At 40.0% G+C, this 25,736-nt stretch overlaps 1 protein-coding gene across 3 annotated transcripts in view; it reads left to right on the top strand.

Annotated features, from left to right (window-relative positions):
* The first annotated feature begins 6,989 nt into the window (after positions 1 to 6,989).
* CAV1 (caveolin 1) overlaps positions 6,990 to 25,736 on the top strand; it is a 32,780-nt gene continuing 14,033 nt past the window's right edge. The window contains exons 1-2 of one of the 3 annotated variants that reach the window (XM_068549340.1): positions 6,990 to 7,096; positions 8,527 to 8,691. In XM_068549340.1, the coding sequence (XP_068405441.1) occupies positions 7,067 to 7,096; positions 8,527 to 8,691 (195 nt within the window). In that variant the 5' untranslated portion in view covers positions 6,990 to 7,066. The other 2 variants (XM_068549342.1, XM_068549343.1) reach the window with 2 other exon arrangements.

Raw genomic sequence — 25,736 nt, forward strand, 5'->3', positions numbered from 1 at the left:
CCCGGGCCTAGAGCCCGTGCTCCTCAGCAAGAGAAGCCACCGCAATGGGAAGCCCGTGCACGGTAACGAAGACCCAACAAAATCAAAAAAGAAAAAAGAAAAAAAAGATTCTACAGTCTGTCCCATAACTATAATCCCCCATACTAGCTTTAAAACACATTCACATTCCCTCTGAAGTAAGTTGAATTGATTGACAGTAAAGCCAGCAGTGCCGAATTAAACCCATCCTCCAGTATGTACAAAAGCTGATGTTACAGACCCAAATTTTCCCTGGAATTGGTTAAAAACAAAAAAAACCTTCAATATACTCAATATATAATTATAAGAAAGTAAAGTTCTCTATAAAGACCAGACCACTTAATAAATGGTCAATATGAACTGATATATACTTTTTGAAGAGTGAAATATTTTATGATTAAGCATTGTTGCCTCAAGGGGAGTGGTTGTAGACATAAATTTCCCCCAGGTAAAAGCAACTCCTGGTAAATAGTTTATTTACTAGGGAAAGGGCCAAAAGGAAAGAGTGTTTCCTTTGTTAAATAATGGAGCTCTGACAAAGCCAGATGGGTTGGTTACAAAACAAAGGGCTTTTATAAAGGACTCCTCCCAAATATTTACATTAACTTAAGAAAAATATGAAAGTTTTACAGTGTATATCTCCTTATAATTTCATGGTAGTGTTCAGGGACTACTACCATTTTTATTCTTTATCACTTCATTAAAATAGAATTTTTAAATTAATCGTTCGTTAAAATAAAATATGTGATGTTCTAAATTTAGATTTACTTGTATGCTGTTTAAACACTCTACTAGTATACTATAAAATGCCATTTATCTCAGATATATATTATATTACATTATATATTATATTACATTTTGCTGTCCTATTAGGTTTTCTGAGCGTTAGGCACACTTTGAATAAGATTTGTGGAGTTTCCGTATTTATAAAGGGTGATCAGAATTTTGTTTCACTTGAATAGGAGGAAATGTAGTCATTGTCCACATATCTGAAATTCTACTTCTCTCAACTAGATGTAACGTAGCAATCTGGCTCACCACTTGACACCAATTTTTCTGAAAAAATTGCTATACCCGAGCCTCATATTAAACATTTTCAATCTTGGATTAGCTAGGACTGTAATTAGCATTGCTTTTATTATTGATATAAATCTACCTAGGTTAAAAAAAAAATGAGCCAAATATTGTTATTTTTTATATCTTTTCACGCTTTCTGAACATATTATTCCTTGATTATATCAGTGTTTGGACTAAGAGTTCCTCTCTTTAATAAATGCTGGAACAATTATTTTGGTAGGGCTATTATCCAGTTATTAAAATAGTCAAGGTAGGTAGATCCCCCAATTTCATAGCAGTTAGTTTGATTTCTTATATGGTATCATGATGAAATGATGAATTGAACCTGGAATTTTAGCACAAATAAGAAAGAACTCAATGTGATTTGTGTTCGCTTACATTTAGCATTTTCTCAATGTTTAGATTTACTTGCATGCTGACAAATCAGATTGTATTATGATTTTGTTTTTAATGTAATTTATGGGGGAAAAACTCAAGGAAAAATTTACATATAAAAGAAAAAGGAAGTCTGTAAATTTTGAATATCCACTCTTAGAGACAAAATTTCACTGCATTTTCGAAGAAAAATCACAAGTTTCATCATATTGAGTTCTAAATCTGGAACAATAATGACGATGACAATAAGATGGCCTAATTTTTGAAAGTAAGGTAGATTGTCAGCTGCTTTGAAAATCATATTCTGAAATCTTATTTCAATAATACTGAATAACCAGTCAGATTGATTTGGTCTTGAATAACAAAGATTTGATAGGAAAATTATATAGCAAACTGATACAGTAAAAGCTAAAGACTAAAGATATTATTCCACCATCAATATTTTGAGCTAATTAGAAGGATAGAAGCCTTAATATAAGGCTATCAATGAAATATAAACGTTGGCAGAAGTTCTAAAGTTACATATTTGGAATTTGAACTTGAGGGTTTGTTATAATTCAGAAAGACCAGATAGATCTTATATGTCACCAGCAAAATCTTACCAGGATTATGTTTTCTTCCAGTTTATTGAGATATAATCAATATACAGCACTATATAAGTTTAAGGTATATAGCATGATGATACATACATCATGAAATGATTATCCCAATAAGTTCAGTGAACATTCATCATTTACTATAGATATAAAATTAAAGAAATAGGAAAAAAAGGTTTTTCCTTGTGATGAGAACTCAAGGTTTACTCTTTTAACAATTTCCATATATAACATACAGCAGCGTTAATTATGTTTATCACTCACACATTACATCTCTATTACTCTTATAACTGGAAGTTTGTACCTTTTGACTAGCTTCATCTAATTCTCCCTCCAACGGAAAGAGGAAAACTAGTGAATGATGACACTTTTGAAAGGTTTACTGATGTTCTTTTCTGGATGCCCATGGAGCCTTCCCCTACCTCACCTCCCACCATACCTAGGGAAGGATTATTACAACGAAAAAGCAGAGATAAGGCTTCTCTTGATTCCAAAAGCCTTGGTCCTGGGGGAATTCAGGGCATTAAAGAAATTGAGTGATATATGAGCAAGGCTTCCTGCTCAAGGGAGACGAAATTAGGAAAATAAGCAAAGTAATTTTTGACACATGTGCATCCCTAGCATGAACCCAGATAAAGGAGGATCTAAGAGCAGAGGTACTTGTGCCTCCTGCTTCTGAGTAGGGCCTGTAGAGATAGCAACCCTCTAGAGTTCCTCTGCACGGTGGTAGGGCATTTATTCTGTTCTCTACACCACATTTACCATAGGAGGCTCCGTGATGCTGCATCAGGCCTGCCCACCCAGATTCATCAGACTTGAAAAGAGCCCCAAGAAAAGGACAGAAGTAGCAAAAGGTGTTTCTAGCCCTAAGGGTCATACTGAATCAGCATGAGGACATTATAGCAGCATCCTGAACGGACCAATGACAGACAGGATATGTACCTATCAGCAGATCCAAGATGTACAACTAAGGAAGAGACTCTCCTCCACAGACACCCTGGGACTCCTTGGCAATAAGCCCCTGGAATTTAGATGCAATACAACCTTAACAAAATGGAAGAAACTAGGACTTGATTGAGGTGAAGTTTCTGCCACATGAAGGAATGGGGTTTGTAAAAGAAATTAAGTTCAGTTATTAAAAAAAGAGAAAGTTATACCTCACAGGGGACCTGAATAATATCTATGTTTTCCACTTTAAAAATCTGAAGCAAACCAGGCAAAACAAAATTATTTGATCAGGCTTATGGTGAGTGTTCATTACACTATTTGGTTGAACTATTTTACAACAAAAATACTATAAAAGAAAATACATTTATTCCAATCCTGAATCTGTGGACTGAAATTTGTCTCCTTAACCCTAGCATCTGTTTTGATTTAGGCAGTATCCTCAGTGGTTTAAATGCATCACCTCATTGACTGTTCACGGCACCCCTCTTGGGTAGACGTCAATTATATTTTTCATTTTACAAATAAAGAAAATAAAGCTAATTTAAAGAAACAGTATAAAAAGAATACTTTTTCAGCCATCTTGATCAGATTTTTAAGATGTAGAAATAGTTGTCCTTTTTTTTTTTAAGAAAATAAATAGAAAAAAATCATTTAAGAGAGTCAAAATGGAAAGACCAATGAATTCCTCAAACTGAGGAAGATTCCAGTGAGGCCTTCAAACCAGAACAGGGATAGGAAGGGACTGGGTGATGAGGCAAAGTCTTCTTCTAGAAAGCCATTTCTTTCCATGTATAAAATGGAATGTATGGAAGAAGGTATGGCAGGTATGGGAAGAAGGCCTGAATGGGATCTGGGATATGGGGGTGAATAGGGGAAGGTATGAGAGGTGGTGATGGTGAAAACAGGGTAAATACTCAGCTGAAACACAGATTGTAAAAATATTGCCATTTATGTACTTGCGTATAAATAGTCACTGCTCTAAAATGTACTCCCTCCCCTCTTGTCCTTCTCCCAAGGGCCCCCAACTCCCAATAAGCCAGCAGCTAGCCGGCAGGACACTAAGGCACAACTCCAGAGCTGTGACTCAAGCCTAGAATGACTGCTTGGTGGCTCTGCCATACTAGTTATTAAACTGTTTTTATATCACACCTAGTGATAATCCTTATTATAATCTAAGCTACACTCCCTTTTTTGAACTCATCAACAAAGGCACATTTGGGCAGTATCAAGCTTCTGAGTGTTGAGAAATCTTGGAAAGATGACTGCTTTTTTAAACCTTCATATCATTATAAGTGGTCAAACCTTAGACTCCTAATCCTGGAGCGGGAATTAGATGAAGCCAGCTGAGAGTATGAAGAGGACCTAGGGTGGAAGGGATGGGAAGAGGAAGCTGTGCTCAGGGGTTAGGGGGCCTAGAGAAAGAGATGAGAGAACACAAAAGACAACTTCACAGTATTGCCACAGCCTTCCATGTCATTACACTACTTAAGAATCCCACGCCCCGTAAGTTGTTAACAGGTGCTATAGTTATTTATGAATTTTAAAATGTTTCATTGCCCCACAGAACTCCTTAAGAACACATCATTTTCATGTACTTAAACTTCAGTTTCCTTATTTCGAAGATGGCTGGTTTGATGATCTGTGTCCTTTCAGCTCTCTATATAGTAACATATAATGCATGAGCTGACCTTTAAGGCTGCTTCCTAAAAAAAAAAAAGTAGAGGGCAAATGAGTTGCCATTTACCCATTTTTTTTTTTTAGTAAATGATTTGGAGAAGTTATTAACTTGCCTCTAAGCCTAAAGTTATCTCTGTGGGTATCAAAGAAAAAATATATATATTTTTTACATCATCTATTCATTTCAAATCTCTGCTAACAGTGTTCTACTTCATCTTTTCTTTGTATCTCATAAAGCTGGATGGAGCCAATTATCCCAATCAGCTATTATAACGAGAATATGATCTGTTTCTCTTTGGTGCCAGCTTCTTGTTGGGGCAGGTTAATGAAGAGTTTGTGGTTTTTCTTCTCATTAGGAATTCATTTTGGCATTGACAACGCTTCACTGATCATTATGATTCCATGTGCTGTGCTGACTTTGGGGTGGACTTCCCCAGGGAGGCTGCTTTCCCTCCTTTGAGTGCTAGTTAAGCATTCACTCACAGGCCTCGCCACAAAGTCCATTCCTTGCTGGAATGCAGGACATGCTCTCTCCCTGTTCCTGTTGACTTTTTTCACAGTCAAGATTACTCATTGCAGCTGAAGACTGAATAACAAAAGATGGGAAACAGCTTCCACATTTTTCCATAGAACAAAACTCAACTGCTTTGCAGCCAACATTTTTATGAAGGAGGAGTTAGAGGAATAGCAATCTTTTCGCAGTCATTAGAGGTAGACTAGGCACTACACAACACACTGACCCTGACACCTCCCTTTTCTAGAATATCATGTTTGTTAACATGTCATCTGTTCAAAGCATTTAGAAATGCAATTTGGCAGAAGTAAAATTAAGAAAACCCAACTTTGGGAAGATCTTTAGTATTCTAATGATGACTAGTCAGCATAATTAAAGTCATGCCAACATTTGTGACATTTTCCCTGCCATCTAGTTGAAATTGATCTTTTCTTCAAAAACTGTATTGCCTTTCTGCTATCAACTATAACAAAAACCTGTGCTTTGTCATTCTCTTTTATATGTTTATGTCTTCTCTCCACCTTGATAATCAAGTCTAGGAGTTCCATCCTCTATTTCCCTTTCTCCTCCTCCTTTTGTGTCCATCCCCATTTTCCCTTTTCTAGACTGCCAGTATTTTTAATATATCCTGTGCCCTTTCAGGTATAGTCCCAGCTTTTTCATTTCAAGTCATAATTTGACTTTCGATTGCATGTGGAACATAATGCAAAATGTCCTTTCCATTTTTGGATGGTGAATTTCCTTATTATCGCCCCAAAGTAAAACGACTGATTATTGCTCAATTCATCTTGTGCCACTTTATAATAAGGTAAAGAAAACCCCGATTTAGGAACAGATAAAATATTTTCATTGCTAACAACTTTTTAAAAAATTCTGATCAATTACTAGAAAAACTAAGCCTCTTCTAACTCACAGCCAAGCACTTAAAAAAAAAAAAAAAGAATCTTCTCTGGTAAACTTGAAACTCCAATTAAATATTTGTACAATTGTAAATATTTTATGTATTTTGTAAATACGGCATCACCTGTTTCCTTTGTTCCAAGGGAAAAGAAGTAATAAATTAATAGAAAAGTTAAACATTTTTATTTCTTATTTCAAAGCATTTGAGAGACATTTCAGAAGCGGTTGGTAAACGTTAAATTCTGCATGCCTGCTTCTCCAAGTTTCCATCCACACAGACTAGATGTAAACCAGTGTCACCAAAAGCACACCACACACGCACCCACACAGATTCCTTCCTTGTGTTTAGATATGAAATGCACCTAAAGGTTCCGGGTCATTTTTCATCCCTTCCTCTGTGAAACAGGGAGGTAGTTGTGTCTTAAGCAGCGATGGAACGTGGGCGATGAGAAGAAAAGGCTTAGAACAGGGCAGAATTCTTTCTGAAGCTCGGTTGCCCATACTGGGCATCTCTGCAGGCAGTCGACTTCCTCCACTCCCCACCCCTGCTGGGATGATGCACTGCGAAAACATTAGCTCCCCCACCCCCACCCCCAGACGCCTCTCAGTGGCTTATAGTTGGAAAAATGTTGCCCCAGGTTTAAAATATCTGTCCAAGCAGCCCAGCCGGTGAAAACGCTTTCTCATTGCTCTTTATTCCCGGCGAGCGCTCCCCGCCCTCTGCTGCCAAAACCTTGGGGATGTGCCTAGACCCGGCGCAGCGCACATCCCGGCCAACCGCGAGCAGAACAAACCCTTGGCAGAGAGCCAGGAGGCTCCCTCCCAGCCACCGCCATCCCCCCACGCCAGAGCCTCCCCCCCCCCCCGCTCCCCCATACAATACAAGATCTTCCTTCCTCAGTTCCCTTAAATCACAGCCCAGGGAAATCTCTTCAGAGCCTTCATCCAGCCACGGGCCAGAATGTCGGGGGGCAAATACGTAGACTCAGAGGTAGGCTCGGGTGGGTGTGCTCCGGGATCGCGGCGCGCAAGAAGTGCTGCTTCTGCTATCTCCCACTCCAAATATTCCGACTGCTTTGCTTGCCCCAGCCCTCTCTCGACGTCGGAGCACTCCTCTCCCCTGGCATTGCTGAGGAATGGGCCTGGGCGGGGAGGTCAAGAGGAGGCAGGAATGTTTTATGTTTTCCTGTTAGAAAGGGGGCCAAGGCAGCCCCTAAGCTAGAGGATCGCGGAAAAGGGGGTCGTCGGGGTCCTCAAGTTGGGTCTGCCAGACCGAGGGCGCGTTTCTTAATGGCGCAGGGGCACTGCCTTATTGCGGGACCCCCACGGTCCGGCCCCAGTCTGCTGGGAGGCAGAGAGCCAGAGCAGAGGGTGAGAGCTCATTCACTCGCAGTCTTGGGGACAGTCCCCCCGACTCCCCGCCAGGCGCCTGAACCGGCTGGCCGGGGCGACAGCGCGCGTCTTGTTTGCACTTTCCAAAGCTCTTGAGCCACCTCAAGAACTCTTCCTGCATCTCGGCGCCTGGCAGGCGTGTTTGGAGAGGAGCGGACCTCCCCTCCCCCTAACTACCACTCCCCCCCCCCCGCCCCCTTCCAACCACCTCCCGGCGCTCGGTCTCCGCCTGGGTGTGGAGACCTCTTTTTCCCAAACTCAGCCGCCGTTCGGCGACCGGCCGGCAGCCTGGGAGTGACCTGAGGGTGGGTCGGGGGGTTGTGCAGGTTAGATACCGTTCTAGAGAGTTTAGGAGGGTCTGACACTTGTCTCTACCCAAAGATGGGGGATGCGGGATTGTGAGCACCAAGGGAGTGGTGGGAGCTGCGCAGGAACAGAGACTGCAAAGGGAGGGTGCGGGATGCGGGCAGGTGCGAAGGATACTCGGCTAGGAAGGAACGAAAATGGGGACACTCCATGGGTCGGGGGGTTCCAAATGGGTCTTAAGGATGAAGCCAGAAGGGATTATGGAGAGAAGGGAAATGGAGGCCAGGGACGGAAACAGGTGAAGAGCTCAGGTAGAGGGTGGCGTGGCGGAGAGAGGGGCTGGAGAAAAGTCGGAAGTCTGGTCCTCTCCCCTGCGGGGGTCTCCGCGGGGTGCCGCGGGCAGGGCGTGCGCAGGGCTGAGGCCGGGGCGGACCGCACGGCGGGGTTTGCCCTGACCCCTGGCGGTGGCGGGCGGGGGAGGCAGGAGCTCCCTGCCTGGTACCGAGGGGTGTGGTGTCCTCTCCTCGATCCTCTTAAAAAGCTTGCGGCGCCAAGGAGTTTACTGTGCGCGGAGCCACCGCTTCCGAAGCGGTTAGTTCGATTTTGAGCCTCGAGGTTTGCCGCGCTACTAGGCTGCCTTTTCTGATCGCCGGTTTTTCTTTTTGAAATTTTCTTCCCACCGCCGGTGCCACCCTCCCCCTCCTGGCCGTCCGCCCTCCGCAGGGACATCTCTACACTGTTCCCATCCGGGAACAGGGCAACATCTACAAGCCCAACAACAAGGCCATGGCAGAAGAGATGAACGAGAAGCAAGTGTACGACGCGCACACCAAGGAGATCGACCTGGTCAACCGCGACCCCAAGCATCTCAACGACGACGTGGTCAAGGTAAGGTGAGGCGGCCAGCAAGGAAGGGATGTGCCCCGAGAAGACGCTGAGAGGGCCGGGACAGCTCTCCTCTGTTTGGCCAGCAGCCTGTGTATCTTTCCCTGTCTTTGCCACACACTCACCATTTTCTGGGCTTGATGTGCGGGAACTCCCGCGGTCGTCAGAAATGTTACACCTCCCCTCCCCGCTCCTGCCGGTTAGTTCAGCTGGAATTTAGCTAACCTGAGTTTTGTAGGAGTTCATTTAACTGCACCCTTCTCCTGGCAAATGAACCTCTGGATCTCAGCAAGAGACAGCCCCGCACTCCTTGAGAGGGTGAGATGTTTGCGCTGCAGGTCACCCTTTTTCCGTTTTCAGGTTGAAAGTCTAAGTGAGGGGTGGCGCTCCACTGTATATAGAATTAAGCAGTGAGATCGTTTGGTAAGGTCTTGTGCCAAAGGTGACAACCGGAATACTAAGTGAGCAGGTTCCCTCATCTAAAATTAAGATAACCTGAAGTGATTTTCTTAAAAATAACAAAGTAGGTAGAAATGCTTCTGACTAAAGATGAAATATATATATGTGTGTGTGTGTATATATATGTATATATATACAGAATAGAACCAAATATTTAATATTTATATGAAGGGTATTTAACTGGAAAAACATGGCGCTTGTTGTACACAGCTATGCATATTTACACAACCAAAATAATATGTGCCTTTTGATTTCTCCTATAGACCTCTAGTTAGGTGTGGAAAGTTGCTTCTTTAGTGACTGCTTGGGTAAGCCTTCCCTGAGCTAATGGGACGTTCAGGTTGGAGTTCCTTTTTATACTTTAAGGATGTGCTTGGTGAGATTAAAAATAGGTTAACTGAATGGGTATTGGCTAAACTTCGATCTGACTGGGTGGTCAGTTTTTGATTATGATTATGTTACTCAACTTTGACCCTTTGAACAAATCTCATCAGAGGAATTTGTTGCTTAAACCCATCTTGATTGGGAAATCATAGGCCTGAGCCATCCTTGGCAGAGGGTTTTCTTTCAGGAAGGGGGATGACCAAGGAAATTCCTGGCCTGGAAGATTAAAGTGTGAAGACCCCCAGAGCAGCCAATGGGGTGGGTGAGCAGTTTCCACCCACCCAGCCTCCTATCCAGGATGGGAGGGGCCATAGTTCAGAGACTGTTCACATTTATGGATAATATATTTCAAAAAGGGGAACAATTTAATCTGTAACTGGAAGGAAAATGTAACTGTCAGAATTGACTCTCTTGGCTTGCTGGTGGAGGAAACAGGAAAATTGGAGCTTTAGCAGGCTTTTCTACTAGCCAGATTATGGAATATTTAAAAGCAGCAGTAATAACAAAAATAGCTTATAACTAGAAATTAGAATTGCTAAAAACTATTTACTAAAAACATTGCCTTAAAGGAGGAAAGGGCATTTTTGCTTGTTTCCCTTCTCACGTAGCTTTGGACAAGAAGGAAAAGTGCCAGGAAAAGATGCAGATTTCAGAAGGGCCTAGCTTCATTAGAGCCTCCCTGGTGTTCCACTGCAGTGTTGAGTGGGATTCCTGAAGCAAGTGAACCTCCCAGGATGAGTCAGAGAAGCCAGCAGTGTAGATGTGGGTCTCCACACATAGCATGACTAAGTTGAGAAAGAAAGGCCCCACTGGGAAAAGAGACTTCAACACAAATGGAAAAAAGGCATAACAGACTTAGTGGAAATAGTTTACAAAATAGCATTTCAAAGAGCAAGTGTGGGGATCCTCATATTAAAGAAATTAAAAGGAAGAGTTAGAACAAGCTTCTGCTGGCCTAGAGAAAGCAAACCCCACCCACTTGCTCATAGAACTGTGAGCAAAACAAAACAATCAGACAGAAAAATCTACCTCGAGAAGAATTTGGTAGGCCCGCTTACTCAGATGTCTTGCTTAAAGAGGCCTTCAGAGAATGCCCTGCAAAGAGAGACGCAAAGAGTACATCTGCCAGTAGGGCCAGGAAAGGGGGCCTACACCCAATGGAGACTCCTATTTTATAATTTTTTTTCTTTGAATCCAAGCACAAATGTAATGATAGAAACAGTGATGATCCTCTCCGTGTTACCGAGACAGTAAATAATAAATTTCTCTAAATTTTACTTTTGATTACATAGACTTCTTAAAATAATAAAGACACCCAAAGCTTCACTCTTAATGCATGGTAGCTTAAAACTTCACATGATAATAAAGAAACAGTGGCCAACTGAATCTACTGTTAGAGTTATCAAATCAGGTAAGAAAAGGTCTGTTCTAAAAGCAAGCAGCTCTGTAAAAGCTGCCAATTCTGTCCGATTCTATAGTCACTAGCCACTTTTGGCTATTTCCATTTAAATTCCAAGTAATTAACATTAAATACAATTTAAAATACAGTCTTCGGTCACACTAGCTACATTTTGAGTTCTCAACACTTAAGGCTAGTAGCTACCGTATTGGACAGCACAGATTTAGAACACTTCCACCTTCATGGAAATTACTATTGGACAGCATTGGACTAAAGTGTTCATTCTCTATATATTAAAAATGTCCCCATACCAAGTTTAGAAACTTGTAGATGGAGAAGAAATGAAACACTGATTTACAGTGTGAGGAGCAGCATAGTGTATCTGCACAGTATCCTTTTAGTCCCATAAAACAGCTATTTAGGGCAGGGAAGAAAACTCAGAAGATGGATGCGCTCTGAATTTATACTTCAAGAAGGTAGAGTATTATCACCTATTCCACTAGTAATAATGACATAAATTAGACTGAACAATTTAGTTCCAATAAAGTTGGTTTCTTATTTCACTAAAGGTTTGCTACACCATATTATGAGATGTCTGTATAGACATTTATTGAGAAAAAGAGTAAGTTATGAACGCTTTTTAAAATTTCTTCTAATTAAAATGGTCATACCTTCAGACTGTCCATTCTCCCTCTGAGATTTCTATGTTTTCTTATGCTCACATTTCATTCATATGTTTATTATGTACTATTTTGATTTTCTAATAAAGAAAATGGCTTCAAATTTATGATTCTGATATCACATTAGCCATCAATTTGTTAAACTCATCATATGCTAGACAAGACACTGTGCTACGTACTACAAAGTGTAATTCCTAAAATAAGTCCTAGAAATCACAAAGATTAGAGTTAGTGAAGACAAGATGCGTACAGATTAAAAATACACACACACATACATACACACACAAACACACACACACACAATATCACAACAGTAAGTCACTTCCAAATGCTATCTAATTGGTCCTTTTTTTATTTGCCAGGAAACATATAACTAGATTTTTAAGTTTCATTAATCCATGTTACTTATTCTCTCTCACATATAGGTTTGAATTTTCACTTTCTTTTTCAACTGGCATGATTTTTATGTGGTCTCTATTGTAAGGTTTCTCATTATCATTTTGGAAATATACCAAATATATACTATAATAAATCAAAAGTAAGTAGTATTGAATATTGCATAATAAAAAGTTTATTTAAAAGTGAATCATATTAATTATCTTGATCTTGGTAATCATTTACAATATGGATGTACATCAAGTCATCATGTTGTACACTTTAAATATTATATTTGTCAATTATTCCTCAATAAAGGTTTTTTGAAAGTGAATGGTACTGATATTAAGTGTTAGGGCGACCCTACTTGGATAGGGCATTAGGGTGAGAGAAGGATGCATTATAGATAGTTTAATGGAGAAGGGCATGAAGGAGGTGCAATGTGAGTTGGGTCATAATGAACAGATGGAATGCAAATAGCTGAGAAAAGTACAGGAGGACATTCTAAATGACAAGGCATGGAGATGGGAATGTCACACACAGGGCATAAGTCTGGAAGGTTTAGCAGCCCATTTTGATTGAAATTAGAGTTCATGTGGCATAGTGGTAGGTCATAGAGATGAAACGACTGATCGTGGCCAGATGATAGAATCCTGAATCCAGTACTCCTGATAAGTTTGAACTTTATCATGTCAGCAGTGGGAAGCCAAGAAGACTTCAAGCTTGGAATGACATGATGAAGGTGGGCTCTTTGGAAGATGACTGGTTAAGGTACAGGATGTAATAAAAGGTAGCCAGTCTGGATGAGGAGCAAACAGTTACGATGTAATTGCATCATGGTCTGGACATGAAATGAGAAGAACAGTATGCGGTGGCACTGGGAATAAAACCATATAGGCGCAAAATGACAGAATTTTAGAATTGGAAGAGAATGTAGTGGTTACCAGGTTAACCTCCAATTCCTTTTTTTAACATTAAGAGAAACTTAAGGGTTAAAAAAGTTTAAATTTCTATCCACGTTTTCACATGGTTAGTGTCCAAAACAGATATTTTGAAATATATCATAAGGCATGAATAGATAAGATTATGTGATTTTCATGGATTATTGTCATGAGAGGAGAAATGAGCTGAGATGATTCTGAGCCTAGCTCTGAGACAAATCAGTACATCTGAGAGGAAATCTTTGTTGAAAATAAAAATACGCATTTGTAAATTTCTTTTCTAAAATGTGAATGTAATGATTCTTAAATATACACGGATACAAAATTTTCTTTAGCAGTCCAGAAAAGGGATGCGCATGGTAATCAGTTTGGGTTTCAAAATAACGGCCTAATGCCGCCATGATCCCTTTCAACTATAAAGCATTCTAGAGCAATTAGTAATTAATATCAATATAACAGAGATCTTAAATTTCATGTTTGCTCAATATAATCAAAGCATAAAATTTAAAAGGTCAGACTGGCCCAAAGCACTCAGCACCATGTTAATAGTCTCTTCTGTTGGAATTGGTATTGGTTTTGCTTATTTGTTTGTTTAGGAGATAGCCTCACAAGATGGTGACTGATACTCTGCCACACATGAGATCATGCATGGGATTCAGAATCCCCAGCTTGTAAAAGAGCACTATGGTCATGTGTGGTGGGAAATTATTCTCACATCACTGAGCAAATAACAATATTAAAATGGGGGACATTATTCATTCATAACCATCTGAAACACTTTCAAATTCAGTCAACGGTGACATATATTTTAAATGCTTATTAAAAGAAAGCATTTTTTCTTTCTCCACCTCCAAATTGTGGTCAAAAAAACCCTGAAGAATTAGCTCAACTTTGGTTCTAACTGAATAAAATTTCATATTATTTATTAAAATTTAAGATAAGATACACCAAATATTCTTGAATTATGAAAAAGTTCATGATGTGGGTTATTCTTCCAATTGACAGCAGTGCTGGCTACCTTTTAAAGGGGTTTGAACTAAGAACAGCTGCAATAGTAAGCAGCATCTGGAAAGTCCAATAATTTCAAAAACCACCTGCTTATGCATCCTGCCCACTCAAGTTCATAAAATAACAGATACGTTTATATTCTAAATTAAACTGCTTTTTAGTTTGCCCTACTTTTAACCGTAAGTTATTGTTCTCTATGATGAAATATCCAGAGTGAGCTGATCTCTAGAAGAATAGGGCTGTGTGCACTGGGCTATGGGCTCCTGGGCCCTTTCATGATCCTCCTGGCCAGATTTGCAGCGGGCTGCTATTTTCATACAAAGATGGTTTAGGCCAAAAAACACACACTCTTCTTCCACTCTCTGGACCCTATATATATTATCTAAGTTACTATACACTAAGGCCCTGGAGAAAAAGATTTGCATGCTATACTTCTGTTAAAAGAAGTTTTCTAAAAAGGTAGCCCTTAGCACCTAGAAATATGCTTAACCACAGGTGTTCAGAGGCACCTGGACAGAGTAGAAAGAGTCCTGTGCCAAGAAAAGAAATTTTTGTGACTTTTGTTAACTTTCTTTTTTAAAACTTGAATGTAATGATTCTTAAATATATAGACACAAAATTCTGTTTCTTTAAAAATGAAGAAAAGGCATGCACATAGTAATCAGATCAGTTCTGGTTTCAACCTAAGGGCCAAACTAGAAAGTGTCTCGTCCCATTAGTGTGGGACACCAAGGAAGGAGGGGGAAGGATGTCAGGGCAACAGATTTCTCTTCCTCAGCAGTCCCTGAGAGTGGAGCTTATAAACAAAGAGCAAACTTGTTTAATCAAAGCTAATAAACACCAGCCTTAAAAATATTTTGAGCAAGCTACTTTACATTTCTATGCTTCAATTTCTCTAACTATAAAGAAAAGAATGAGAGTCATTCTCATATAATAGCATTCCCCTCCCAAACCCATTCACCTTTCAATAAATGATTATTATAAATCTATTATTATGTGCCGTGCACTACAATATGGAACAAAGATAGATATGAGCACTGCCCACTAAGAGTTTATGACTGTCTTCCTTGTCTCTCTTCATTGCAGTTTCCTTTGAAAACTTTTGCTGAAATTCCTTTACCAAATTCTACTGTATGGTAAAATCTTAAAATCTTTGAGGCATAGTTTAAAACATGCCTCATCTATAATGCCTCGAATTGTTCCTGAGCCAGTAAGTAAGGCTAGGGGAAAATAAGGAACATATATTTATAATATATATATAAAATATGTAATATATGTATATTTTTTTAGAGTCCAATGTACCACTTTTATTTAGGAAAACACCAAAGGAACATATTTTTTGAACAATTTGCCCCTCTTTTGGTCCTATAAAAATTATAATTAACATAGAAAATATTTCAGTTCTTCTCTAATATTCTCCCTTCCCATATTGGTGCTTGACTTTTAATCTTCCTATTGAAAATTTAAAATTTTCAACCTTTTTAAAACCTCATATCCTCTTTACAAACCCAAGAGGGCTCTCATATTCACCTGGGCATCAGAATCATCACAGGAATTTTTAAAAATACAGATGTCTGGGCCCACTACATAGTTACTAAACTAGAGCATCTAGGGATGGGGCCTAATCTAGGGCCTCTATGCTCCCTAGATTGTGAAGTCAGGCTTAGAAATGATTGTACCCAAGGTTGGCTTAAAGATATACACTTGAATGGTTCTACCCTAAGAAAACAGTTCAGTCACACTATGTAGTTCTAGATGTTCTTCCTGCCAGAAGAACACTTGAAGGTTAGTCCAGTTTAAACTCTGCCAAGGAGTTCTGAAACACCATAGAGGGTTCCCAAATCAGCCTTGCTCAGTGGTCCTCCATCCCTTGAGGCCACTTGGGCTTACAGCCAACTGCAAGCTTAGAGCCTCAGAGTGACCTAGGGGTGGGGTGGCCATATGTTCTAGGTTGTCCCATGCAGACCAGTTAATAATGGTCAATAGTTATCCTGAATAACTATTAATTATTTTTAATTATTAATTATAATTAATTATTACTAGTGCCCCTTTCATTCTCAGAATTGTCCCAGTTTGGAAGAAAAATTATATGGTCATGAATGAATTGGCAATGACCTGTCACTGATTCCTGTACCTGAAATACATTGGAAGTCCCTACTTGCACTATTTTTTTAGCAAAATGGGCAAAATTTCCATTTAAGAATGTCATGCTTTTCTTTCCTCTCCAGTCTCCAGTGTCACCTCTCTCCTATCCTTCATTGGCCACCAAGCTGTACTATAACTTGGAGGAGTTGCTCTTAAGTGCCAATCTACTCTACCCTCAGACCTTAGTTTCTTTCCCTGCAACACAGGGTTAATGAAACTGACATCCTTCCATCACATATTTTGTCAACTACTCAATCAAAGATTAAAATGTTTAAAATAGTTTTAATTTTTTTCAGTTAGTCCAGGAAACGTAAAATGGCATGCTTTCACATGAGCCATTGTTTAGAGTGGGGAAGTGCTTTTAATTTTGTCTTAAAGGAAATCTGCATGATCCATGTACTGAGCAACTACCAAGGGAATTTAATTGGTAGAACAGATTTACACCTGCACAGAATACATATTTCCTGCCTCTCCTATGCTGATGCTTTAGATATAAAATACATTTTGTTTTCTTTATTAAACCTTGAGAAGATGTCTCTTGTTGGTCATTATTTCATAGCAGGGGAGGTACATATTCCTAAAGACACAACTAAGCTTCCCTTTAGCCACTGTTAGTTATTTAGGGAATTAAGAGCCAGGCATTTTTAATTTTGAGAAGGCTTAAATAAGTTTTGATGGTGTATGTATGTGCTTAACATATTATTTCATAGCAATTTAAAAGTGAAAATTTTAAAAGGTACATTCAGTATTTAAACCTTTCTTGAGCCCAGCAAGGACATTATAATACAAATGGACATTGATAGATTCTATGTAAAAAGATAAATTGCATCTAGAGATTACACCGGGTCATCTCACTGATGTAGGCATCAAACACAATTACGGTTTCTCATTTATAATGAAGAACTGAAAAAGATTCTGATTTCTGAACCCAAGTAGTGAGAAAGTAGGAAACTGGGAGGAAAAGAAGCAAAGACAAAGAAAGGACAACAAGGCCCCTTCTCCCTGCCCTGCCACCCGCTCTGTGCTGGACTGGGCTTTGCACGTGCCAACTCCAGGAGCCTCCCACATCCATTGCTTTGCACGGTGCTGTCATGTCTGATGACACGATCAGGTTCAGGCATTGACTGAGTATTAACTCTCAGCTCCTGCCCCGAAGAGTTTATCAGGAAAGCAAATATATAAACAAATCTGAGTAAGGTCACTGTAACTTAGGGATGCGCTATAGTTGGGCACAAAGCAGAGGGTTCTCAACAATCTCCAAAGCTGAGCACCAGGCATGTGTGGCAGGAAAGGGATGCCAGCAGAGGGAGCAGCAGGGGCAAAGGTACAGAGACCTGAGGGCACCTAACACGTTCTGGGCACCAGTGGCAGGTCAGTGTAGCCAGAGCAAGGGACACAAGCAGGAGCCAGATCAGCATGACCTTCTATGCCCAGCCAAAGCACCTGTCCCTTTGTAGGCCACAGCAACCCACAGAGGTGTTTTTAGGCCAGGAAGTGACCTGATGAGATATGACCTCTGCTAACAGAAAGGGCTAACTTCAGTGCAACGGGGCAAACCAAGGGATGCCAAATGTGCAGGTGGGAGTGAAACAGGACATGGAAGCCTTCCTCCAGCACTTTCTACAGGCTAGCTTGCTGGCACAGATTATTTTACTTACTCCTCCAACGGCCCTTTGAGGAGGTGCTATCATTTTCAGTTATATTCATCTGGCAGATAAGGAAATTCAGACCTGACCATTTGCTCAGGATTTCATAGGTAGGAAATGGTACACTCAGAATTTGAACCCAGACAATTAGACCCCAGGACCAGGGTTCTTAACCACTGTGCTCCAGTGCCTCTCTGTAATAGATCATGATCCAAGCAGACAGTGGTGTCTCCATAGTGAGGAAAGACATGACTGTGTTCTCAGAGTGGCTGAGCAGCATTTGGCAGGGGGATTCCAGACATGGTCTGTTTTGGGAGTGACAGGCCTACAGTTCTAAGGTCAGACTTTAGATCCTGGTAGGTGAGCTGGGAAAGGAGGAGGAAGGACCAACGTAAAGACCAAGATAAAACCCCACACCTCAAGAAATATGCAAGCTGGGTGAGCTCCCAACAAGGCAGGGAGGGTCAAATCCCAAAGACAGAAGTGGGGTACAAAGTGGGGATGTGTCCCAGTGATTAGAAGTGGAACACACACTCAGGACCAGACAAGCTACAACGCTGGCTTGTGTTGAATTACCTGAGTCTTTAAAGCACCCTGACTGCCCAGGTTGGCCACAGCTCCTGGGCTGCAGCTGATCCTGCCTGGATGTGCAGGGAGGGCTAGGTGTGAGAAAATGAAGCAGGTCCTGACAGGCACTTTGCATCTAATAGCTTCATTTAAGGTTCTCAATTTGCCTGTTCAGTTTCTACAGATATTCGTGCCGTTACAGCAATACCTTGTAAAAATAGGAAACAATTGAGAAAAATCCTAGTTTTATGCTAGTGGGAGAAATGCCTATTTAATCCTGAAAGTAGTTTCTATGAGACTTCCTCCTTAATAACTACATATTTGTTCTCAAAAACAAATACCAGAAGTAAGGAACAGTGCATTTTTACAACGTACCATTAATCTCTCAGAAGAACAATTAAAATGTTCCATCAATCATGGCTCACGGTTTTTTTTCTATATTAGCAATAATAATATATAGCTGGAAATGGGCATACCAAAACGTGTCAAGGAAATGCAACTGCATTCATTGGATTTCATTGCCAATTATTTTGGTTAGGTCAACAGAGCCCTCTTTCTCACTTGTTCTTAAGTGTCAGGCTTTTTAGTAGGGAGAGAAATTGTTTGTCTAAAATGGTTAATAACCACCAGTTCACCAAAATATTTTGGGTAAGCCTATCATTCTAGTTATAAAGGTAGGAATGAGAGTCATTCTCAGATGGGTGCTCCCTAGAAAGGCCATTCAGCAAATATTTAGGAAGCACTTACTCTGCACCATGCATGGAGCCTGCCATGCATCCTTGTGCACCAGAGCCTGCCTGACAGAACCACAGCCATCCACCAAGGCTCACCTCAGATATCTGGGCCTCTGTCAGCCTTCCCTGACTGCCCTCATCAAAACTGGTCATCTCTTTTCTTGGCTCCCACCACATTCTGTTTTTGTTTCTATTTTAGCATGTATCAAAGCCCTCTAAGCATTCTGCTTCTCTATCCCCATGCCTCTCTCCCCTCTTCTCTTCCCACATCATGTGCAAGTCCTTCAGGACAGAACAGTGGCCCCTGGTGGCCCCAGGACTGTGGCTGCCCAGTGCCCACCCAGGGCCCCACACTGAGTCTGCTGTCAGAAAATGGATGCCAACATCATCAAAAAATCTACAAACAATAAATGCTGGAGAGGGTGTGGAGAAAAGGGAACCCTCTTGCACTGGTGGTGGGAATGTAAATTGATACAGCCACTATGGAGAACAGTATGGAGGTTCCTTAAAAAACTAAATATAGAACTACCATATGACCCAGCAATCCCACTACTGGGCATATACCCAGAGAAAACCATAATTTAAAAAGAGTCATGTACCACAATGTTCATTGCAGCTCTATTTACAATAGCCAGGACATGGAAGCAACCTAAGTGTCCATTGACAGATGAATTGATAAAGAAGATGTGGCACACATATACAATGGAGTATTGCTCAGCCATAAAAAGAAACAAAATTGAGTTATTTGTAGTGAGGTGGATGGACCTAGAGTCTGTCATACAGAGCAAAGTAAGTCAGAAAGAGAAAAACAAATACCGTATGCTAACACATATATATGGAACCTAAAAAAAAAAAAAATGCTCATGAAGAACCTAGGGGCAAGACGGGAATAAAGACGCAGACCTACTAGAGAATGGACTTGAGGACACAGGGAGGGGGAACGGTAAGCTGGGACAAAGTGAGAGACTGGTAGTGTATATATAGACATATATACACTACCAAATGTAAAATAGATAGCTAGTGGGAAGCAGTTGCATAGCACAGGGAGATCAGCTCAGTGCTTTGTGACCCTCTAGAAGGGTGGGATAGAGAGGGTGGGAGGGAGGGAGATGCAAGAGGGAAGAGATATGGGGATATATGTGTATGTATAACTGATTCACTTTGTTATAAAGCAAAAACTAACACACCATTGTAAAGCAATTATACTCCCATAAAAATGTTAAAAAAAAAACAAAACAAAACTTCGTGTCTAGAGGAAAAGTGGACATGCAAAAAGACCAATTAAATAAAAATTTGCATGTACTTTAGTAAAAAAAAAAAAAAGAAAGAAAGAAAATGGATGCCAAATTGAATCTGCTGAAAAGAATCTGAAATTTCTTTTTTAAGTAATTGAATGTCTTCAGTGAGCTAAAAGACAGTAGGATTATGTCATTGAGTGTATTCCTTTGCTCCTTTTCTCTACAGTGGCCACATTTAAAGCCTTATAAGGAAAAACATATCCAAATAATTAAGAAAGAAATCCAAAAACATTCACTCTATTTACTAAGGTAAAGAGAAAACTTGCTCTAATATGTATATAAATTTATTATTTAGAATTTTTTAATCTCCAGTTTGAAGAGGACACAGATACATCTCTCCTGAGCCTTCCAATAAGCAGGCTGAGGCACCTGGATGACTTCCCAGGGCCTGCAGAATAAGGATAATCTCCTAAGTATCTGGCAGGCAGGGCAGGCAGATTCCTAGAATGCCAAGAGATGCCATTGCTGCTGCTTGGCACTGCCCCCTGGGGCCAGAAGTATGAAGGCTGAGAGCTGGGTCTCAGGCCACATGAGAGCTCCCCTGCCAAGAGAGGGGTAGAAGGACTCCCTGTCAGACTCCCCATATATCTTTGGACAAATGCAAACATCAGAGGAATGACTAGGTCCAGAGACAGTCCTGAAGAAAAATCTAAAACCTTTCTCAAAGCCTAAAGGAGACAACAGCTTTGAGAAACCCAAGCCTCTTCTTCCTTCTCTTTCGCTTTATTACTTCTAGATATTAAGTACACAGAGATCTGAGATTTTACTAGCTGGGATGTGGTATCCACTATTTCAACAGCATAGAAGTTTCTTTGTACCGCATAGGTGGTCTCTCAGAGATCTCAGATCTGTTCTCAGAAGAAAACAAAAAAAACAAAAAACCAGCAAAACACTTAAATGTTTCTAGAAGGGGTCAGACATCATTTGTTTCATTATTGATGTCTGGGCCAAGTGAAATGAATGTTAGCTCCTTTTCCAGATATGCTTCTTTCTATCATTTCCTGTGATAGGAGGTCGATTTACCATAATAAGGATAAGAGTAAGACGTGTCAATTTGACCCCAAATAGTTTTCTCATCAGTAAGCTAAGTATAGGAAATCAGGGTCATTATTCAGTTAAGCATAGATAGGACTAGAAAGTTGCCATTAAAAAAGGGTGATGATGTGTAATGTGAATTTTAGGTGTGACTGATATCTAATATACAGCCAAGACCACAGTCCTAGCACATTTAATACTTTATCAATGACTGGAATGAACAAGTTAAAGAGGACTCTCAACTTACAAATGACACCAATTACAATGACCTTATTAACATATATAATAAAAATAACATCAAAGTGATTTTTGGCAAATTACAAATAGCCCATAAAAATAAGATAAAAACCAATACAAAGTAAGGTAATGTTAAAAGACTAGGAATAAAACGTATAGCTATTAAGTGGGAAACAAATAGGTAAATATATGAAAAATAAGAAAATATCAGGAGAGAGTTGTCATTTCTGTGGGAGCTTGTGAAGTGGAAAATCAAGATGCTTGGTAAACACAACAGATATGGAAACCCCTTGTAATAATTCCACAGCCCCTAAGGGACCAAGATCTCCTGGGTGAGAATCACTATTGTAAACACACCCTTAAATGAATCCATCATGCTCCATACCCCTTGAGCAATAGGGGACCAAAACTAAGTCTATCAATTGTTTCTGAACATTAAACATCTCAATAATTTAATGATATTTTAAAGGAAGCACAATGAATGGAATCAAAAGGAGGATGTAATCCAAAAAAAAAACAATGTCACAGACAAGATTCTCTACTTTATTTGCTATTGGTCAGACTTATTAAATATAGGATCTGTTTTGATCTTATGAGGGAGGTAGAGATGCTGGAAAGATCCTAGGGAAGAACAAAAGGAAAGAGATAAGAGATGAAGAGAAACACCCAGGTAGGGCTGGGGAGGGACTGTTTTGTCTGGCAGTTTGTTAGATGAGTTGAAAGTGAACATAAGATGACAACTGCCTTTAGTTACTGCTAGGTTCTTAGGAGACTTACAAGGAAAATACTGCTCAGACACAATCACCATTCAGGACAAGGAAAAAGGAGGAAGGGGTTAGTTTAAAAAAAAAGAAAAGTTAGGTTACATGGGAGAAGAAATGCCAAGTAATAAGAGTGGTTAATCCCAGGAATGTGTCACAAGAGGTTGTTTTGTAAGAGTAGTGTGTTAAATTACTTACTTGTCTATGTAGCTTCGCAAATCCTTCTACTTCTACAGTTACAATTTGGTGTATAAGAATACTGACACAGTCTCATAATTAAGCACAAGCATATGTATGAACACTTTCCTCTATTCCTGCAGGATACCTGGTTTGTTTGGGGGCAAAGAGGAGTTGATGTGGCATTGTGTTAACAGTGGTTGAGAATGCAAGTGGTAAACATCTGAAAGTAGAATACTGCAAAATGCATGCATTGTATGTACCAAAAGGTCAGTATGAAACATTATCTTTATGGCAAGCCTGCCCATCCAATCCCTCCTACACATTGCACAGTCACACAATTTTGCTGCTTGTATAAATCCCTATTGTGATTTAAACTCATGAGAGAGTGTGGCTTCTGCAAAGGGTGGCTGTTTTGTGACTTTAGACCAGTGGTCCTTTACCCTAGCTGCAAATCATCTGGGGAACATTTAAAAATACTGTTGTACCCTCTCCATCCCTAGAAATTCTGATTGAATTGGTCTAGGATGGGGCCCAGGCCTATGTATTCTTTTTTCTTTGGAAAGCTCCCCAGGTGATGCTAATGTACAGCTGGAATTGAGCCTGGTTTTGACTCGCAGAATTTCTTAATAATAAAACTGTGTATCATGACAAAACTTTCAGTACTGTAAGGGCTACAGTGGGGAAATTATTACTTCTCTAGGTCCTCATCCTGCAGAGTCCTTAGAATTTTTATTAGAATATGATATTTATCACTCAAATTCCTATTACAAAAAAAATGCTTCTGGAACTCTGCTATAGCAACTACATAAGATAGACTTTGTATGTGGGATAAATCTCATGTCACTTATGTAATTCAGTCCTGGTGTTTTTCCCTTTCCTTTGCTCATTCTTTCTATTCTCCCCAAGAGGAAGATTAGCAGGTTAGAGTGTCAGAACGTCATCCCTAGCCCTCTTTTTCACTTGGGTTCATGGTTCAGCCATACTAGGAATGGAGCTGACAACATGCACTGGCTTTTCTCCTAATGGTGCAGAGCCCACAGGAAGCTTCACTGGACCTAGGGATGGCAGGTGTCCCACATTTCTCCAGGGCCTAGCACAGAGAAGAGAGAAGTCACTGAGAAGTGCTTTACTGATGCCAATCACTCCTCAGAGCAGATGGGGAAACTGAGCCTCAGATGAAACCTGAATTCCAGATCTCTCTTGGACACTGACCTCAAGTGTTACCTTGGGCCTTGGAAAAGTCACTTGGACCCTTTGGACAGCAGTTTATTCATCTAACAATCAATAAGCTGAACTAGAAGATCGCTAAGTCACTTTTATTTCTAAAATTCTGTGATTCCAGTTAACCAGTATTCATAAAAGTGTGGAACGCTGTAAACGTGCGTAAAAGTCCATGCAGAGATAACGGTGGAGGACCCCCCTCATCAATACTATTTTTATTACCTTCTTCCTAGATTTTACCAATTGTCATTCTTACTCTTAATATTAAGGCTGTGGGACTTAACTAAATCATCTCTGAAATACTGAGCTATCAACAGATGGCATGCTGAATGCAAATATACTGCAAATAAATATTTGGTCCTGAAGAAGATCAAGAGCTGGAGTTCATTTCCCCTTCTCATTTGGGCTCAGAACTCTGCGGTCTTTCCTTTTATTGCCCTTGCCTCCAAACTGGCTGTTTGTGTTCAAAGATGGATCAGAAAATCAGTTCCAAAGTTGGTTACAAACTTTCAGTAATTTTTGTTTTTTTATTTTTTTTGTAACCAGCCAGTTTCTCTTAGTTCACATAACAAAGAAGCGCATAATTATGTGCAACTTTAGTTAGAGCAATGGTCTTAAAAAGGTCTAGCTAAATAGAAAATGCTCAGACTTTCTGAGTGCTGACAGTTATCAAATTCACCTAGTTCATATGGCCACATTTCTGAAGTTCTTTTAACAGCCCATCTGTGAGCAATAGGATCAGATGACTAAGAACTACAGGACAGAAGCACTATTACTTTGAATCATATTTTCCCATTACCCAGCTATAAAGAGTCTGTTTCTCTCTGACCCATATATAGTTCAGAATTTAGGACCCTATGTGATTTTTAATCCCATCATTTAGCACCCCAGCTGTATGAATCTGAAAGTAAAAATGAAGTTGTTTGAATTCCAGCCCCCCTGAACATTCTCAGGGAGCTCATCAGCCCCCTTAAGCTAAGCTACAGGTTTAAATCTAAACCTAAATCTGTAGGTATGAACCCAAATTTCATGATAAACAAAAACTGAATAGATCTGTCTTCCCTGTCATTACTCACCTTTTGATCATTCTTTTACCAAAATTACTATGACTGGGTTAGAATAACAGAATGCAATCAATAAATGCAATCACTAGCCCCTGGTCAGATAATAACACATTCAGAACTTTCTTTCCTAAAGGAGATTTTATCATGTTTGTGCTCTTGTAAATAGGAGAAAGAGAGAAATATAACTTAATAAATTGAAGCATTCACTAATTTATTCATTTATTCAACAAATATTAATTTAGTATCTACTACATTCCAGGGAGCTTACAGTCTAGTAGCAGAAATAATCTCACACACATACAAAATCAAACCATTAAATAAGTGTGGGGTGTGGGGTAGGCTGGATGAAAAAAATGGTCTGGTCTACATTCAAGAGGTTAGTGATTTGGGGAGGGGCAAGAAAGTGACTTCCTCTATTACCTTAAAAGTAAGCTTGAGTAGCCAGAGGCCATGTCTATTTTATTTGCACTGTCCCCTTTTCAGTGACACCCGTAGCCAGCTCATAGACCCTATCCTGGCTCTGTTTGCTCGGTTCATTTATTCCATCCTCAAAAAGTAGGTATTTCATAACTACTGAATGAAGGAATGAATGAACTCACAAGGCCACAGTACTGTAAACCAAAAGTGCCTGCAATAAATATGCATGCATTCTAGGCTATAAATATTTCTAAAGTTCAGGTACTGTCTCATCAAATTGTATTCTGATTTTCTAGAGCACCAGTTTGCAACCAGGGATAATTTTTTGCTCCTCCTCCCAGGGGACACTTGGCAATGTCTGGAGACATTTTTAGTTGTCACAATTTAGGAGGTGCTACTGGTATCTGGTGGGTAGAGGACAGAGATGTTGCGAATCACCCTACAGTTCCCAGGACAGCACCCTCACCCTAACAACAAGGAATTATCTGGCCCAAAAT

The sequence above is a fragment of the Eschrichtius robustus genome, chromosome 8 (assembly GCF_028021215.1).
Source record: "Eschrichtius robustus isolate mEscRob2 chromosome 8, mEscRob2.pri, whole genome shotgun sequence".
In the NCBI taxonomy this organism is placed as follows: domain Eukaryota; kingdom Metazoa; phylum Chordata; class Mammalia; order Artiodactyla; family Eschrichtiidae; genus Eschrichtius; species Eschrichtius robustus.